The sequence below is a fragment of the Pezoporus wallicus genome, unplaced genomic scaffold (genome assembly GCF_028554395.1).
Source record: "Pezoporus wallicus isolate ANWC-B61680 ecotype Strahan unplaced genomic scaffold, APGP_CSIRO_Pwel_v1 contig_4012, whole genome shotgun sequence".
NCBI lineage: Eukaryota > Metazoa > Chordata > Aves > Psittaciformes > Psittacidae > Pezoporus > Pezoporus wallicus.
In genome coordinates, this window is record NW_026637828.1 from 1,579,693 (window position 1) to 1,598,754 (window position 19,062).

The window sequence follows — 19,062 nt, forward strand, 5'->3', positions numbered from 1 at the left end:
CTCACCATTGTCCACCCTGAGAGCTTTGGCCAGGCACCCCAGTGCAGACAAGTATGAAGGTCTGCACACCTAGGTTTTCCTGTCTCTTTCCAACAGTCACGATGAACACAAACATACATACTCTGCCAAATACACTGTGGCAAACAACATCCTTTGTTATGTCTCTCAGTCATGAGAGGGAATCAACTCCCAGCTAGGTTCCCATCCATTACAGCTGTCTGGCTGGAGGAGTTGGGCTCAGCTACGACGTTACCCGGTGCAGGATGTCACTGGGCATTCCGGGCAGTGCTCTGCCTGGCCAGGTGTGCTGCACTGCCTGGGCCTGCTCTAGGGAGAAACAAACCCCAGTGTTTGCTTCCTGGGGAAGAGAGTGATCCTGGGGAAAAAAGCTGCCACCACCACCTTGCCACAGCGAAAACACCCAGAGTCACTGAACAACCGCCTCCCAAAGGCGGTGTGTAGCTCCAGCACTTCTTACCTGCCTGCAGCTGCACAGCCCGTCCTCTTGTCCTGGGTACGCTGGTCTGAACAGTCTTGTGGTTTAAACCCAGACAGCAACCCAGCACCAGCAGCTACCCGCTCACCCCCATGTGCCCCCTCCTTGGTGAGATGGGGAGAAGAATCAAAAGTGTAAAACCTGCAGGTTGAGATAAGAACATTTTAATAATGAAAGTACAATGTAACACAGGGAGAGAGGTACAAATCTAAAGGGGAAAATGAAAGACAAAATACCTCCCCAGAAGTAACTCGTACTCATGAGCATGGATAACACACCACAGAGTAACTTGCACCCAGGAGAATTACATTCTGGGTAATGACTGCAGGCAGTGAAGGCCTGGCTCAGCCCTAGGAAGGCTCTGTGGAGCCAAGAGTCCCACTCCTGCTACTCTGACTCCTGGGCCGTGCTCTCTGCCTGTGAGGAACAGGGAACACATTCAGGCTTCGCAAGGCCTGGGACCTGGTTTGTTTGTAATTGGGACTTTCATGGACTGGCCACTTGGACCATGAGGGCTGGGAAGGCTGCACCAAGAGCTGTCCCATGACTCCCACCCTGATGCCCTGTGGCTGTCCCTTGACCCCTTGCCCCCAGGCCATTCACATGTGGTCCCAGTTAAAGCAAGCCCTGGTACCTGTGTGATTTCCTTCTCTTTGCTGCAGTGCTCCCAGCAGTTGGTCACAACAAAGGCTCCTTAAGCACCTGCCAAGGTCAGCTCCAGTGACATCATCCTGATCTGCCTTCACAACCTCAGCTTTCCTCCGTATTAGCTCCTCAGCCTCCTTCATGGTGCTCCATGTCACCATGCAGACCATGAAGGTCCCATCTTCTGTCAGAGCCTGGGCCACACGCAGCCTGAGCCCCTGTAGATGCAAACCTGTTTAGAGCCCCGGCTGCCCACAGGGCCCTGATAAAGGAAGCTGGGGCAAGCTGGGGCTGTGTGATGGAGCTGCTGCATCCCACACTCTCTCCATGAGACAAGCACCAAATCCTTCCAACCCATCCCCAGGCCAGCCCCACCGCCTGCTCCCTGTGCTGCTGCTCCAGCTGGGCAGGTGCTTCCCAGCCCCCGTTGCTGCAGGGGTCCAAGCACTTGCTCCCCACTGCAGCAGGACTGGAGGCTGTGGCACAGACACAGGTCAACTTGCCTTGGTTTGAATCAGCTCAGCTGGACCTGACTGCTGTGGCAGGGGGGTTGTGGGTCCTCCAGTAACAGGCTTCCTGGCTGTGACCCTGCCCCTCTGGAGATGGATCCCCAAGGAAATGGCTTCTTGTGAGGCTGAGCTCCAGGACTGGTCCCAGATCACCTTCTGGCCACGTGGGAAATCTGGGGTTGGATCAGCAGCCCAGGTAACACATGATGGATGTGTGATACACAGCTGCAAAGAAGTAACTGGGGTGTGTTAATTAACATAAATGAGTAATTGTGAAAGCAGCAGGCACAGCCCCGACTGGGGCTTCTGCAGTCATTTCTGTTGTGAGGGATCTTGTCCCACAGCTTACCGGGAAGGGGGCGCTGATGGGACATCTCAGATGTCTCCTCCTGAAACACACCTCCCTACAGGGCAGGAGATGACCACAGACCAGGTGCTTGGGAGAGAAAAGGTTTTAACCCCCCCCACAGGTGCAGCCCTAGGACTGGCAGGGAGCATGGCTCATGCTTGGAGCAATCCCTGGGCACAGCCCAGAGTGGTGGCTGGAGTCGAGACTCCTGCTTACCCACCCTGACCCACATCAGCTCTCCACTATCAGCTGTCATTGCCTACACTACCATCTCATCTCTGCCATCACAGATTCGTTTAGGTTGGAAGGGACGTTAAAGCGCATCCAGTTCCAAACCCCTGCCACAGGCAAGGACACCTCCCACTAGATCATCTCTGCCATTGCCTCATCTCCATCATCTCCATCATCTCCTCTGCCATCATCTCATCTCCACCATCAGCCATCGACCACCTCACAGCTAGATTTGATGAAGGGAAAGATGTGTAATTACAGATTTAGATGCAGTTTAGGGTTACCTTCTAGACATAGCCAGACCCCACCAGAGCAGGTTTCCCAGCAGGATGTGCTATTTTCATCTGTTTTCATCACTTTGCTCTTACTCTGACCTCTCCCAGACCACCCCAGCAGCAGGCGCCTTTGGCCCAACAAACAAGTCACTGGACATTAAGCAGGCAGCAACCCTCCCCATGGTGTGTGATTATCCCATTATTCCAACGGGATGTGCTCCCCCGCCCCGTTCCTTGGACACTGCCACTCTGCCCTAGGACTCTGGGAAAGCAGAGCTGCACACCGTGGGTCACAGTGCTGCTGTGCCACCCTGCCCACCTGCCTCCAGCTCAGCATCTCAGAACCAGTAGGATTTGCCTAAATGTCCGCAAAACCTGGGTTAGGATTTACAGATGAAGGGGTTTGTAGAACACAAATGCAAACTACTGGTCAACACCACTTGCCTGAGCAGAGCTGGGGAGGGGAGATCCCGCCGGTCCCAGTGCTGTGGTGGCTCTGGCTCCTCAGGTGGGACACAGTGGTCCTTTGTGTGATGTGATCCATCTTCTCAGAATAAACTCCTAATTCGAGAAGGAATTCAGCAGTGGCAGAACAATGACTCTGGAGGAAGGGAAGTTTACCTTTTATTCTGCTCTTTCAAGGTACAACTTGAATTTAGTTGTGGAAATGTTTCCATGCATGGCCCAGTGAAGGGCAGAGCTGATGCAACACCAGCCCCTTGCAAGGCACTGGCCATGAGGGGGTTATGTATCAAAACCCTCTGCTCTCCCAGGCCGGGAGAGCTCCTGCTTTCTGTTCAAGAGAATTCGTTGTAATCTGGGTCCTGTTGAGCCTGATGTTACGGCTTGCTTTGGAGAAAGCAGCCATGGCTGGGAAGTGGTCATGCACAGAGCACCCCAGCAGGACAGACCCCAGGAGTCAGACAGATACGGGCAGTTCCTGGGCTGCTGCTTTTCAGGAGATAGATAGCTGCATCGATTTGCATAGGCAGCAGTGCTGTGCTGACAGGAAGGAAGGCTGAGTGAGACCCACAGTGCAGGAAGGGGCGAGGAGCAAACTGAAAGAGAGAAAAAGCCACCAGGCTGAACAGCAGCCGGTGGCAGGTGTCTGGGGAAGCTAGACCCACCTTCCCCTGGTGCTGCCCTGAACATCACCCTGGCCGCCAGGTCCCATCACATCCACAGGTCCCACAGGGGCAGGAGCCACCAACCAGAGGGGTCCATTTTCTACCTTGAACTTGAGCACACAGGCAAGGAGGAAGCAAAGCTCTGCAGATAAAGGGCTGAGCAGTGGCACGGAGGGGCTGCATCCTCCCGCCGTGCTGAGGATGCCTTCTCTGCTCTCCTGCTCCCACACAGACCTGGGAGAGGCAACACAAGGCCGAGGTAAGGTTGTGGTGGGGCTTTGGAGTGATAGGGGGAGAAGGGGAGGTGTTGCTCTGGCCTCCTGTGTGGGCACAACTGGCTGCAGACCTCTTGCTGAGATGGCCATGTGAAATGGAGTCGCTGAGCTAACGTGGCAGGGCCAGGAGCTGTTGGGCAGAGGTCCCTAGAATGGGCAAGATGTGGCCCCTTTTAAGAACTGAAAGGCCGCAAGAAGGTCTTCTGAAGTCTTCCCCAGGCTGAACAAGCCCAGCTCTCTCAGCCTTTCCTCACAGGAGAGCTGCTCCAGCCCTCTCATAATTTCTGTGGCCCTTCTCTGGACTTGCTCCAACAGCTCTGTGTCTTTCCTGTACTGGGGACACCAGAACTGCACACAGCGCTCCAGGTGGGGTCTCACCAGAGCAGAGTAAAGGGACAGAATCCCCTCCCTTGACCTGCTGGCCATGTTCCTTTGGATGCAGTCCAAGATACACTGGCCTTCTGGGCGGCTGCAAGCGCACGTTGCCTGCTCATGTCCAAGTCGGGGGGGTCCTTCATCACTCTGCTTAATTAACACAAATTAATAACATGAAATGTTTTCAGTTCTGCCAAGAGGCGGCAGCTACAGCCTGGCTTTGGGGCGTGCTCAGCTCGGAGGGATGGCTGGAGGGGATGGCTTGGCAAATGTCTGCGCGCAGCCCTGGAAGGGGATCAGTTCAGGCTGGATGTATGGCAGGAGAAGTGCAGAAAAGCTCTGCAGGTGTGTCAGTAAAGGAGCCCAAGATTCCCTGGAGGAAACCTGGCATGCCAGGAAGTGGCGGGAAGGTCTCATGGGGCTGGTTTCTCTCTGTTCCCATGTCTAGGGGAGGGAGAGCAGGGTGAGGTGTTTGCTGTGCTGCTGGGGCTCAAGCTGCACCCAGACACATCACCCCAGACTGGGGACCTTTGATGAACCGGCTGTATGGGCAAACCCCGCTGTTTGGGACAGGGGGAAGGTTTGGGACAGGGAGAAGGCAATGGCTGGGTTGAGGGCTTCTGTGAGCTGCAGTGGAGTGGGCATTTCTCTGCTCCTTCAGGTGCTTGGCTAATGATGCTGCTATTAGATAAATGGCTTCTGGCACAGGATGGTGCCAAGTTCTCACGAGAGTCCCAAGGCACAGGGTGATGGATCTGTCTGGGTAGGGAATGGCTGCATTATGAAAACCAAACCCACCTCCTGCCAGGAGGAAGATCTGAAAGGTCAGGTAGAGCAGAGAGGCAGTAAGTATCTGCTGTGTCCAGGCACCTCCATGCTGTGGGCATCCCAGGACTGACACTCTGTCCTGGAGTCCTTGGCAAACTGCTTTTTGTCCATGTTGTACTTCCAGGAGCAAAAGCACATGTATGTAATTAAAGCCAGAGATGAGCTGAAGATGATGTAGCTGAAGATGAGCAGATGTAGCTGAAGCAGCTACATCTAAGTCTGCGTTTTATGGTGTTGGTGCCAGGCAGTTTGAACCCTGGAACAGGATGCACATGGTGGAAAACACAGAGGGTTTTCTGTGCACACGGTCAGGGGCCTTTCAGCGTGGTGGTTTTGGCTCATAGGCACTGATTTTCAGCCTCTGCTCACAGGCATGGTTGGATGTGGGGATGGTGGGATGTGGGAGAGAAGCTTCTGGAAGAATACATCAGCGTTGACTGGACATCCTCAGATGGGAGGACTTTCTCCTCGGCTGGGCTTCTGGACCACACCAGGCAAAAAAAGCATCAATGCCAAGTTCTTGGAAACAAAATCTGTCCCTGGGGCTTGCAGATGCCATTCATCCCACCCTCCAGGTTCCTGCCCCAGTGCCCCTGGGGACACAAGCAGCACAAGCCACCGCTGGATCACTTGTTTCTCTGCCTGCTGGTGGGGCAGGGCTGAGCACCTGCCCCTGCTTGCTCCTGGCCAAGCACTAGGCACAGAGCCAGGGCTGAGCTCCGTGCATGTAGGATGGACATGGACACTGCTTTCCAGTCTCAGGCATACAGAGTGTGGCGCTTCCCAAGGATGACTCCTCCCAGCAGCCTCGGGATGGGCTGGGACACAGCCTGGGGACACCCTGGATCTCTGTTACAGAGATTGGCTTCGACTGGCCACTACCCTTCAGACAGCTCTTGTAGAGTTGATCACGCCCTTCACTCTCCTAGGTTGCAGCCTCCAGCATCACTGGGTGGTCCTGGAGCTGCCCCCGAAACGTCTATGGGAAGCAGGACAAAAATGGCAGCCGCTGCGGTATTTCTCTTGCTGCTTTATGTCTTCCGCTGCTTTATTCTCTTGGTCAGATGCCTTTGTACGAGGTGACCCGCGGCAGCTGGTTTCTAGTAGCAGGGTCACACTTTGAAGTGGCGTGGGAGGACACCATCAAATACTTTCTGGTCTTAGAGCAGGCCTCCCGCTCCCAAAGGGCTTTTTCTTGTCAGCCTTGGTTCACAGAGAAAGGGCTGCCGGTAACATTGCTGCAAGCAGCAAAACCCCCTTTCATTTTGGTAGTGTTGCACAGCAAAGATGAGAGACCCGGGGGCTGCTTAGACTTAATTGGACTTTCCAGGCCAGTTACAGACAAGAAGACATCAAAGGTGAAAATTTCCCTGTGTATTACTCACCAAGCTCCTTTAATTGATGGTATCTCAACTGATGAAGCCACTGGCTGAGGGCAAAGAGCAAGGTGAGCTGCTGCTGCTGCCCTGCACAGCCCCCGTGTGGAGAAAAAGGCTCTACTGTGGGGCCACCATCACTGCCAGGGGAACACGTACCTCCACCACATGTGAAACCGGGGCTCAGAGCTGGGCAGTCGAGCAACAGCGAAAGGACCCAGGTTTCCCTCTAGGAGGGAAAGGTGGTGAGTGCAGACCCAACTACATCAGCACCCCCCCACCTCTATCAGGGCTTGTCATGTGTGAACCCACCTGGGCACTGCGGTGGGCCAGTGTCACCCCTTGAACACTTAACCCCTCCAAAGGAGGTGCTGCAGAAGGGGCATGATGGGAGGTCAGCCAGTGTGGTCTGTGGGACTCAGCTCAGGGAGATGCTGTGCCTGGTCCTCACTCCTGCAGCCTGGCCACCACCTGCACTGCTGCTGGGGGCTGAACCCTCGCGCTTCTTGAGGGACAAATAAACCCCAGCATGGACCTGCTGCAGGAGGATGAACAGAACAGTCTGCAATGGAGACATTCCAAGCACCTTAACCCGACACCATGGACCTAACCATGAGCCAGAAATTCTACCCAGTTTCCCTGGTGAAGCTACATTTGTGCTTTCTCCCTTGTACCTGTTGGTGAGGCTGCACTGAAGCCTCCGCAGTGCCCATGTCCTACTCCGGAGTGGGTTTGGGCAAAGGCAGCACAGGGAACTCCTTGTCTCTGACCACCATCACGGGGTGAGTGATCTAGAGCATCCTGTAGGCCAAGTGGAGGTGAGGAAAGGGTGCCATGCCAGGAGACAAAGGGCAATGAGACACTGTGTTTGCAATGTTTCTGTGTTCAGACAGCGCCTGGGGCTGAGAAGTTTCCATCTGGACACGGCCAGCTCCTGGAGATGACTTTGGGGCTGGTAGAGAAGCCATAGGTGAAGCTGGGCACCCTCAGGCATGGAGGCACTTCTCTCTCCATCTCTGCTCAAAAAACAGTTGGACCCAGTGAGAGGACAAACTTCTTAAAACTAAAACACCAAGCCCTAAGTGTGGTTTGGCAGCTGCCAGAGGGGAAGGATCAGGTAAATGCTCCTTGTCCAAGCAATGATTCACCAATGTGAGACATTGCCTGGAGACCGCCATCCACTTTCAGCAGCTCCACTGCTGAAACTGAAGCATCTACAGAGCTCTACAACAGGATGTGGTGTTGGCTGTGCTCAGCAAGCCCTGATGGAGGCTCTGGATGGTGGTGAGGTTGGTTCAAAACCAAAACAGGCTCTTCATCGCTCTGCTGCTGCCCCACAACTTCCTTCACAACACAGAGAAGAAAATGCATGAGTGGCTCACAGCCCTGCTGTCCCTCTGGTGGCACTCGGGTGCTTGCTGGGTGACCCACAGATGACACAGGGACATCATCAGGGTAGTTAATGCAATCACGCTGCCCTAGAAAGGCTCCAGCATAAGTGATGATGATGATGAAGGCATCAAGTTCATGGCATATGAGGCAAAGATGCTGCAGCGTGACAGTCCTGGCTCTGTCCCTGTCAGGTCCACAGCACCAGAGACTCTGCTCTTAGCCAAAACTGATGAATGGACCTTTGGCTCAACCACAGTCAATGATACATTAGCTCAGGGTGGGCTCCCTTCCATGTTGATCTTGATCCTTTTCCTCTTCCTCCACCAGGAACATGGATAAAGGCTGAGAAGCCTCAACTGATGCTGTGAGTCAGCCAGGTGGACACAGGGTAGTCCATGGGACGGCCGTGCTGCTGCCAACACAGTGCTCCTTACCCAGGGATCACCACATCACAGGAGGCCTCTGATGGACGGTGAGTGGTGGCAGGCAGCCAGAGATCCATCATCTTGGTGGAGTTTCATATTAAAAACTGGGACAAGGTGGGCACCAATGCGTGAGGGCAACAGCAGTTCCTATTCCAAGGGCTTGGGGACTGCTCTGCTGGCACAGGGGAACAGCTGTCCCCAAAGAGAAATCATCTTGCTCAGACTTTTATCTTTGCATGGGCTTGGTTTCCAGGAGGAAATGTTATCTCATGATTGTGCTCTTCGGTTTCTTTGATACCAATTTTGATAGCTGCTGCCTTGACCAAGCAGCTCCTGACAAAACAGCCTGCACTGCTTTGGGGTACCATCCTCTCAAGGGCCTTGGCAGGTCGCTCTGGAGGTCTCTGGTTTCCCCACACTACCTTCGGAGTCAGAATAGATGCCCCACAGCTGCCTCTCCCCACCACCCCTGAGCAACGTGCCCAGAGCTTGTTCAAGGCCCAACTCCCCTGTTCTCCTGCCCCGCAGAGGCTTGGATCAACCGCTACCGCAAGCAGCTGGTGAGGTCCGTCTCACCGCAATTCCTGGAGGAGATCATCTGCTACCTGCGGCGGCTGGACCTGCTCACAGCAGAGGAGGCAGAGTGGGCGCAGGAGGCGAGGTCCCTGCCTGAGCAAGTGAGGGCTGTGGTGGACCTCCTGGCTGGCAAGGGCAGCTTCGCCTCCCAGTCCCTGCAGACCTTCATCGAGACCACCAATTCCCAGCTCTACCTTTACATCACTGTCTACGGTAGGCAGTCTACTTTGGACACAATGAGGGGTGTCTGCACACATATCCTTGCTATGGGCACTTGCTGGAGCACCACAAGATATGCACAGAGCTGGGAAGCATTTCCAGCTCTGATGGGAGTGTCCATGCAAGTGATGGTGCCATCGCAGGGTCTCTGCTAGGGAAGGACACAGCCAGGGGGTGACAAGGGCTCTTTGCCATGTCTAAGGGACCTTCCTCCAGGCCCCTTGCTACCTTCAGCACACTCCTATGGGCAGCTGGAGGAGTCTTTAATGTCCTCAATGTCCAGATCACACCATTCAGTCCCAGCAACTGGGCTGGGAACAGGGGGATGGCAAGAAGAGGACCGTCTGGGCAGCCCTGACCCCATCTGTTGGTGCCTACATCAACTTCATGCTCTCCTTGCAACCCTCTTGCCATATGAGGTTTTCCTCCTGGTTGGAAGGCTCCGTCCTTGGCTAGTGTCTGCAGCACCATCCTCTGATTGTCCAGCCTTAGCTGAAGGGTTTAAATACACTGTACCAGCAGCTGTTGTACCTGAGCCAGGTGAGCAGGACAGGGTCAGAGATGGTCACCAGGCTCAGCCAAGACTCCAACTCGACAGACAAGTTCACGGCGATGAGGCATGGCTGAGGTCAAGCTGGGAAGTCAATCCAGAGGTCAGGGTCAGATAGAGTCAGGGCAAATGGGTTCAGACACAGCCCAATGGCCACCAGGCAAGTGCAGAGCAATGAAGTCCAAGACCAAGGTCCAGATCAGAAAGGTCCATAGCAGGCACAGGCATAATGGCATCGTAGACAAATGCTCCTGCAACATACTTCAGGTAGTGGCTGAATGCCCAGGGCTGAGCTTAAACGGGCTCCTGGACCAATGGGTTGATGATGATCAGTGCCATTTAAGCCTGTTAGTGCCCTCCAAGCACATACCTTCCTGTCTGAATGTAACAGCTCTGTGAGGTTTCCCCTCTGCTTGGGCATGGCAGAAAAGTGAAGCATATCTCAATTGCATTTGTGGTTACCATCCTCTTCCTCAGCCCAACCTCCCATTTCATTTCTCTCTGTGCAGAACCCATGGTGCAGAAGCACCTGGAGAGTCTCCAAAGCTACTATGGGAATGGCTTGGAGACGGGTTCCCTCCAGCGGCTCACAAACCTGCTGCTGGTGGAAGGTTTGACTGATATCCAGCAGAAGGAGCATGACATCCTGCAGATCGAAGCCACTAAAGGACTACAAAATGTATCCAAGAGCATTCCTCTGGAGAAGCTCTTCCTCCCTCTCTCCAAGTTCAGCATCCCACCTCGGATCTCTGTCACCATCGGAGTTGCTGGGATTGGCAAAAGCACACTGGTGAAATTGTTTGTCTACACCTGGGCAAAAGGGGAGATCAATAGAGACATCATCTTTGTACTGCCCCTCACGTTCCGGGAGCTCAACACCTATGAGAAGCTCTCTGCTGAGAAGCTCATCTGCTCGGCGTTCCCTCACATCACTGAGCCCAACTGCATCTTGGCGGGAGCCGCCAGGACCCTGCTGATCCTCGATGGCTTGGATGAGTTCAAGACTCCTCTGGATTTCTCCAACACAGTAGTATGCACTGATCCCAAAAAGGAGATCCAAGTGGATAACCTGATCACCAACATTATACGCGGCAACCTGCTGCAGAAGGCTTCCATCTGGGTCACGGCACGGCCCACAGCAGCCAGCCAAATCCCTGGTGGCCTTGTTGACCGGACGACAGAAATAAGAGGTTTTGCAGCTGCAGAGATGAAGGACTTCTTGGACCAGATGTTCCTAGACAACAAAGACTTATCTGGCCAAGTCCTGCATCACATCAGGGCTAACAGGTCATTACACGTCATGTGCACCGTTCCTGGCTTTTGCTGGATTTGTGGTTCCTCAATTGGTTATTACTTAAAACACAGCACTGATCAACCCCAAGAAACAGCTGGTGTCCCCAAGACCCTTTCAGAAATCTACTCCTACTATTTTAAAATCGCTCTGAGCAGCAACTGGCCAGAAAAGCCAAGAGAAACCCTCAGGATCGAGCAGGCTGTGAACAACAGCAGGAAGATAGTGGGCAGCCTGGGCAGGCTGGCCTTCTACGGACTGCTGAAAAAGAGATACGTATTTTATGAGCAGGACATGAAGGCCTATGGCATTGACCTCTCCTTGCTGCAGACCAGCTTGTGCAGCCGGCTCCTGCTCAAAGAGGAGATGCAGTCCTTCACAGCTTACTGCTTCTCCCACTTAACCCTACAGGAGTTTCTAGCAGCCATCTATTACTACACAGCTGCAAAGCGGGCAATATTCGACCTCTTCACGGAGAGCGGGATGTCCTGGCCCAAGCTGGGTTTCCTCAACCACTTCAAGAACGCTGTTCAGAGGTCGCTGCAGGCAGAGGACAGGCAGCTGGACATCTTTGTGCGCTTCCTTTCCGGGCTCCTGTCCCCACAGGTGAACAAGCTGCTCTCTGGGTGGCTGCTGGTGAAGGATGAGCACAACAGCTTCAGGAGCCAAGCAGTCGGCTTCCTCCAGGGCTGCCTGAACACTGACCATGCCATCTCCTCGCGGGCAGTGAACACCATGCACTGCCTCCATGAAATCCAGCACACGGAGGTCACCAAGATGGTAGAAGAAGCAATGAAAAATGAGAGCTTGGCCGGGATGCTCACCCCTGTGAACTGCTCTGCCCTGGCTTATCTCCTGCAGGTCTCTGATGTCTGCATGGAGGAGACGAACCTCTCCAACTGCCTCACCTACAATGTCTGTAAGAGCCTTCTCTCCCAGCTCCTGTTCTGCCACAACCTCAGGTGAGTCCTGGTCAGATTGCAGGGGAAGCAAACAGGGATGGTAGGATGTGACTCAAAATCCTGGGTGTCAGTGGGAGACAGGGGCCCACCAACATTGTCTGTCAGCAAAGAGCTTCCCTAGGGCTGGCCATGGATCAGCTCTGCCTCTCTGCTGGAGCTTCTCCACCTGTGATGGGCAGATGTCACAGGAAGGTAGATTTTTCTCCACTCTGTTCTCCAAACACTTGATTTTGCTCTTCCCTTGTTTCTTCTCCAGGCTGGACAATAACCGGTTTAAGGACAATGTGATGGAGCTGCTTGGCAGCATGCTGAGTGTGAAGGACTGCCATATCCAGAAGCTCAGGTGGGAGCTGGCCCAGGGCAGATAGGCTGTTCTGTGGATGCAGAGCAGAGCTGGGGCACCTCAAAACCAGGGTGGAGGTCCTCTAGGGATGTCTCTCACACTGGCTGCCCTGGGTGCTGTTGACAAGCACAGTCCCACACAATCTCCTGCACCCAGGCATGGTGACCTTCCCCTCATATCCTTGCGGTGCCTGGGCAGGCTCTCTCACTCAGCCCTCCAAGGACCACTGCCTCCTCGCTGTTCCTAAAAATTGGTGCAGAAATCCATGCATTATCCCAACAAACTGCTTTCCAAGGGTACAGCTGGTTGCTGGACACCTGAGGCTCTGCATGGAGCACCTGACATACAGAAGGAACAGGCTCCTGACACAGAGCTCTGCCTTGCCCCAGACAGAGGGATCCCCACTGTTCCCACCTCCCTGCCCTTCTGAAGTGGCTGTGCAGAGTCTCCCATGCTGTGATCTGAGCTCCCTTTTCAGAACACCAATGAATTTTAAGTCTAGAAACTCCCCTTCCACCCTGTCTTTGCAATGCCCTGCCTGGGGTCCGCCCCAGGACAGCAGACCTCAGAGCATCTACCACTTTGCATGGTTGTACCTCGAATCAAACATTCCTCATGACTTTCCTCTGCTCAGCCATCCAAGCTGCATCCTAGGACATGCCAGGATCCTCTCTCTCACCCTGAAAACACCCAATTTTTCCTTTTTCTGGGCAGTTTGGCAGAAAATCAGATCAGCAACAAGGGAGCCAAAGCACTGGCCAGGTCACTGCTGGTGAACAGGAGCCTGACAGCACTGGAGTAAGTGATCCCCCTTTACCAGCTCCTGTCACATACATTCCCCACCTGGAACCGCTATCATGGCTGCAGTGGGGCTGGATCCCACTCAGCCTGACTGGGCTGAGGAGGGTCTTCAGCCCCAAAGCCACTGCTGCTCAATAGGCGAACATAACTCTTGCAAGCTCCCGGCCTGATGTTCGAGCTCAGCAGGGCCAGAGACTGTGCCATGTGAAGGCATTTGCCTTAAACTGGGCGCAGGCCACTCTGGTTTTGCTAATCTTGGCTTTTCTGTGCGTCTCACCACAGCCTGCGGAACAACTCCATTGGCCCCACTGGAGCAAGAGCACTGGCTGATGCGCTGAAACAGAATCAAGTCCTGCTCTCCCTGAAGTAAGTATCAACTTCTGCAGCACCTCTGGGGGCAGATCCCCAGGACAAGCCTTCTCCAGTCTCATCACGGTTTTCCCCACCCCCAAGGCCAGCATATGGGGAGACCCTGGACATAACCTGGTTCAGTTGTACTGGGCAGCAAGCATGAGTGCAGCAAGCAGAGACCAGGCAGCCCTGGGCCAGAGATGTTGGGATCCTCCTGCCCGTCAGCTTCAGTGGGTCCAGGTTGAGGTTGAGGTCCATCCCTCACATGGGAGCTCACAGGGTGTTGTTACATGGAAGGAGATATCTTTCATGGGGGAGAAGGGAGTGAGACCCCTGGGCAAGGATGCTTGGGGGCCAGCTGCCCTTTTCATGTCAAGGACAAGGGCAAGTAAATGCTGTAGTGGTGGCCACTGCCCCTAACAGTCCCTTGCCCTGCTTCTCTCCCCTTGCAGCCTGCAGCACAACACCATCAAGGAGGAAGGTGCCACCTTCCTGGCCGAGGCCCTGTTTACCAACCACAGGCTGACGACCCTGCAGTGAGTGTCTGGGACCTGCTGTCCCCCCTCCCTGCCACTGAGCAGACCGAGGTGCCACTGATGGGGATGTGGCACCTGACATTCACAGGTACCTTCCTCACCTTTACAGCCTGCAGAAAAATGCCATCGGAGCCCATGGTGCCAGGAGAATAGCAGAGGCGCTGAAGCAGAACTGCAGCCTGAAGGAGCTGATGTAAAAGCACAATGAGGTGGAGGGATGGTGACACCAGCACCATAGACCTGTGGGCAGGGGCTGGGCCATGTAGCACAGGCAGGATAGGCTCTGCGAGCTTTGCCCCAGGGTGTTCGTGTGGGTGAAGGGGGGCAAGGACCACAGAGCTACTTTTGGAGCAACCCTGTGGAGATACTCTTCATACCTGTGGGTATGCAGGGAGCCACATGAAGAACCAAGAGGACAAGTCTTCTTTCCAGCAGAGGCAAGCAGCAGGTCTCCAGGCCCTGTGGGTACATGTTAAAAACTATTTCAGCTCAAATCCAACGTACAATAACAGAGGTGCATGTAGTCTGGAAATGAGACTGCAGCAAGTTCATGCTTATTGCTGGAGCAGAAAGAGCCTGGGGGAGATGAATCCTCTGGCAGCAGATCTGAGCTGGTTACAGCATGACTGCCAGTAATGCTCTTCGTCTTGTGTCTTAGACTATCCAGCAACTCAGTAGGAGACGATGGCTCGGTTGCCTTGGCCGAAGCTCTGAAGGTGAACCACAGCCTGCAAAGCCTCGAGTAAGCTCCCCTCTGTGCCCTGTCTCCTGCTTGCTGAGTAGATCCCAGCCTTCTCACTCCACCACCATCTCCCACCTTTCACAGTCCCCTCAAACAGCCCCACACTCTCCCCACATCTCTCCCACACCACATCCCCTGCAGGGGCATATGGCTGGAGCACCATGGAGCAGTGTCAGACAATGCTGCCACTGAAGGAGTTAATCCTAACCCAGATGATGATTTTTTTTCTGCTTTTGGAGGATATTAGTAGCTTTGGGCCTTCTCCCAAAGGCTGTTCCCCAGTGGGAATTAGCTGACACGGAAGGTAACAGCAGAGTCAGGGTGGGATGGTGGGACCTTCATCCCCCTTGGGAACGGCAGCCAGAATGGATTGCTCCTTTCACCCAGCATAGAGAGCTGATGGCTCCTGGCCATGAGCTGCTGTACCCAAGGTCCATCACTAGCTTCCCAAGGCTTGACAAGGACACAAAATCCACAGGAACCACATGTCCAGCTGAGCTGGCAGCCACAGTGATGGCCAGACAATACTGTCCGAAGCACTGGCAAACCCACTTCTGCTCAGTGGGGCCAGTGCTGCTGTGGTGAGCAGGGAATGCTGATCCTGGCCTGGCTGCTTCAGAAGTTGGTGCTTTAGCCTTGGCTTGCCTCCACACCTCCTGTGGCTGGGAGATGTGACACTTTTCACCCCAAACACGACCCCACAGCCTACCTGCAATGCCACGACTGGTTCATCTTCACATCTTCCCCCATTTGTCTCAGTCTCCAGAGCAACTCCATCAGCAGTGCTGGGGTCACCGCACTGACAGCAGCTCTCTGCTCCAACAAAGAACTCATCAACCTCAAGTAAGTGACCAAAACTGGCCAAAAGCTACTGCTGTGACACAGAAACCTGTCAGCAGCCTGGGTTTGTGCCTGTTTTTTTCTACAAGTACTCTGGGATGCTGAAAGCAGACTCTGTCCCTCCATCAGCTGTAAGCATCTTCTCTCCACAGTTAGATTTCTTCCCTTGAGACAGTATCCAGTCACGTCCCACAGCGAAATGATGGCAGCACGATGGGAGGCTGAGAACAAGCCCTGATGGGCCAGCAGTGCCCACAGCTGTAGGAAGCACAGGGAATGGAGATGCAGATGCTGATGGGGATGCAAGGCAGGCAGTCTGCCACCATTACAGTAGATGGTCTCAGATTCAGGGCAGGGGACAAGGAGTGGGAAACAGGCAATGTCATGCCTTGACAGCCCCATATGTCTTTCCCTAGCCTGCGGGAGAACTCCATCAGCAAGGAAGGGGGTCCTGCCATTGCTCATGCCCTGCGGACCAACAGCACCCTCAGGAAGCTGGAGTAAGTCTCCTGACCCACAGAAGGGCATGAATGCTGCTGCACAGTCACTGGAGCTGTCCCAAACTCTGTGTGTGACCCATGTCCTCTGTCCCCTGCCTCTAGCTTAGCAGCCAACCTGCTGTACGATGAGGGCGGCAAGGCCATCGCTTTAGCGATGAAGGAGAACCGGGCGCTCAAGTCCCTCCAGTGAGTTTCCCCTCGGACCTGGCTTGGTTTGAAGCTGCTTGCGTGAATGCTGGGCAGGGACACTGCTCCTGGGCCTCAGCCCCTCTAGTCTGTGAGAGTGGCTTCCTTGGGTCACCCTTCCACGGGAGGTGTGCCATGCCATCCGGATGGAGCCACCACGTCTTACACATGGGTCACTTCCTGGCCTCTGCCACACTGGATGGGAATGGGTGGGTGCTGAGCCTGGAGGGACAGGGGCATTCTTGCCATCCTAAGCTTTACCTGTTGTTTTCTTCTGTTTGTAGCTTGCAGTGGAACTTCATCCAGGCAAAAGCTGCTGCAGCCCTAGCACAAGCATTACAGTCCAACAGCAGCCTGTCCAGCCTCGAGTAAGTGGGGACATGGGCAGACAGGTCCTGGGCAGCATCTTCGTACAGGGGCCTGCACAAGGACTCTGCCCTCACATTGCTCCAGGGGAGGTGGTTTGGCCTGCTGCCTCTTCCACGTGCTCCAGTCCATCCTGTGTTTTCATCACTTGTACCTGGCTGGGGATGCTCTAAATGCATGTGGCCCAGAGTCCCCCATGCTGTTTAGGAAAGCCTAGCACACTGTGCCCTGTCTTGCTGCCCCTCTCCCTACTCCTGGATGCCTGGACCATGGGGAGATTGGCACTTGCATGTCTTAGCTTGCAGGAAAATGCCATTGGAGACGAGGGAATGGCTGCCCTCTCCACTGCGCTGAAGTTCAATACAACCCTGGCACATCTGCAGTGAGTATCCAGGCTGTGGCTGGGGCCTGGCATTGCAGCCTGTCTAATTAGCTTGTCCAATTAACACACCATGGCCCCCTCACGACATGTACTGAAGGTCCTTGCTTTCTTGCAGCCTGCAGGTGGCTTCAATTGGCATGGCTGGTGCCCAAGCCCTGGCAGAAGCTTTGATGGTCAACAAGAGCCTGCAGATCCTGGAGTAAGTGCTTGGTGGGGTCAACAAGTCCCCATGGCTGTGACACTGCTCCCTGGAGGTGTCCAGGACCCTGGTCCTTAACTCAGCATCCTTGCATCACGTCCTACCAGACTTGTCTTGTCCCTTGACTTGCTGGCATGGGGACACCTCTCCCACCTCCTCTTGCCCCCCATGGCTGTCACTCCTCACCGCCTGCCTTTCTCTGCAGCTTGCGGGGAAACTCCATTGGGGTGGCTGGGGCCAAGGCAATGGCCAACGCGCTGCAGGTGAACCGCAGCCTCTGCTGGCTCAAGTGAGTATGCTGCTCCCTGGGGTGAGCCAGAGCAAGCCTTTCCAGACCTTCCTGGAGGCCAGCAGTTCTCAGTGAGGCAAACCCCTGAGCTGGGGGCTTTTCCCAATGCCCACTACATGCATTGCCTCCTGGTAGCCACATCTCCCAGGCTGGGGCTTTCTGACCCTCCCGCTTCCTGCAGCCTTCAGGAAAACTCCCTGGGCATGGACGGAGCCATCTGCATCGCCACTGCTCTGAAGGGAAACCATGGCCTCACCTACATCAAGTAAGTGGCCACTGCACTGGATGGTGAGGCAGGGATGGCAGAGACAACAGGAACCGTCACAGGACCTTTCTCACTGCTGGCACTGCCCATTCCCAGCTGTCCTACAGGGACCTCCCCAGTGGGGAAAGGGACAAGGACACATTGTGCTCCTCCCAAGCACCATACCCACTCAGCTCATTTCTTCACAGTCCCTCTCCGGTACTGCCTCTGTGGCAAAGAACCACCCAAAAGCAAAATACACCCTAAAATATCACAAGAATGGTCTGGCTCAGCTCCTCCCAGAGGCATCTCCAGAATAGCCCCTGGGTGGTATGGGGAGCATACAGATGATGCTGGATGCTGGTATAAAGCTGGGAACATCTCTCATACTCATCAAGGATCCTGCTCTGCCTCATGCCCAAACCTGAACTCCTCTTTGCTCCCAGCCTGCAGGGGAACCAGATTGGCCAGTCGGGAGCCAAGATGATCTCCGATGCCATCCGGACTAACTCCCCCAGCTGCGTGGTGGATGTGTGAGGTGCCTGGCCACAGTGACGAGGTGACCCAGTGGTTCCTTTGGCCACCATGGATTTACAGGGAGCTGCCTGGGCCCTGTCTGGCTGTCGTAGGGAGGAGAGCTGGGTTCAGGAGAGCTGGGTTGAGGAGAGCTCCTGAGCTACCTGGCACAGCCCAGGAGGACCGCAGCCTCTGGATCAGCAGCACAGGAGGGTCAAGACTCACTTGTGTTGAAAGCTGAGGGATATATGCCATGTCCCTGCTCATCCAGGCCCTGGGGGAGCCTCAAGGAAGCAGTGAAATGAAAAAGGAGGGAGGAGGGGGCAGATCCCACATACCAGCCCTTCTTGTGTTCATGGGTGACTTGCCACCATCCTGGCGACAAGGACTCCCTCCTGTGATCTCCATGGGGTTACCGTGCTCTGCACAGACCCTGTCCCATACCAGGCACATCCTGACCACTCGGAGCTCTGTTCTTGTCACAGCCTGAGGCACTGTGGGTAAATATTGCAGCCAGGGCTCCAGGACTCTGCTCTCAGCACCAGCTCTTCTCTGTCTGCCTCTGGCAGGGATCCCAGGAGGATGAGGTGAAACTCGGGCAGGATTCACAGCAGCCTCTTCTCACCTGCCTAAATATAGCCCACCCTGCAGGTTCCTACGAAATCCCAGAGAGACAAGGAGAGGTTTGCTGATTCCTTGCTCAGATGAGAGTGATGCTATGGACCCAGGCACTTCAGAGCAGATCATAGGCAGTAAGTGCAACCTGTGCTGTTTGCCCTCAATAACAGGTTGGTGCTGGCCAAGCATGCCTGAAGTGCTTGGTAGTGCTGTTCTCTATCAAAGAGACCAGCATCCCAAGGCACATG

General features: G+C 54.7%; 1 protein-coding gene across 5 annotated transcripts; it reads left to right on the forward strand.

Moving 5' to 3' along the window:
- The first annotated feature begins 3,386 nt into the window (after window positions 1-3,386).
- On the forward strand, window positions 3,387-18,297 carry NLRC3 (NLR family CARD domain containing 3). Of its 5 annotated transcripts, none has more exons than XR_008972020.1 (19): window positions 3,387-3,891; window positions 8,206-8,350; window positions 8,832-9,092; window positions 10,158-11,901; window positions 12,158-12,244; window positions 12,959-13,042; window positions 13,328-13,411; window positions 13,849-13,932; window positions 14,042-14,125; window positions 14,591-14,674; window positions 15,434-15,517; window positions 15,931-16,014; window positions 16,117-16,200; window positions 16,485-16,568; window positions 16,865-16,948; window positions 17,064-17,147; window positions 17,353-17,436; window positions 17,572-17,701; window positions 18,127-18,190. XR_008972020.1 is itself a non-coding variant. In XM_057407921.1 (19 exons), the coding sequence occupies exons 2-19, from the start codon at window positions 8,344-8,346 to the stop codon at window positions 18,215-18,217; spliced, it is 3,282 nt and encodes a 1,093-aa protein (XP_057263904.1). In that variant the 5' UTR covers window positions 3,387-3,891; window positions 8,206-8,343; the 3' UTR covers window positions 18,218-18,297. The 5 variants fall into 5 exon arrangements, 3 of the variants coding, with proteins under 3 accessions (XP_057263904.1, XP_057263907.1, XP_057263906.1); XM_057407921.1 differs by having other exon boundaries at window positions 17,618-17,701; window positions 18,127-18,297; XM_057407924.1 differs by lacking the exon at window positions 16,865-16,948 and having other exon boundaries at window positions 17,618-17,701; window positions 18,127-18,297.
- Window positions 18,298-19,062: the final 765 nt, after the last annotated feature.

Coding starts and splice junctions, on each gene's coding strand:
- NLRC3 (XM_057407921.1), top strand. Junction 13,933..14,041: donor CACAGGCTGACGACCCTGCA/GTGAGTGTCTGG, acceptor TCACCTTTACAG/CCTGCAGAAAAATGCCATCG. Junction 17,148..17,352: donor AAGAGCCTGCAGATCCTGGA/GTAAGTGCTTGG, acceptor CTTTCTCTGCAG/CTTGCGGGGAAACTCCATTG.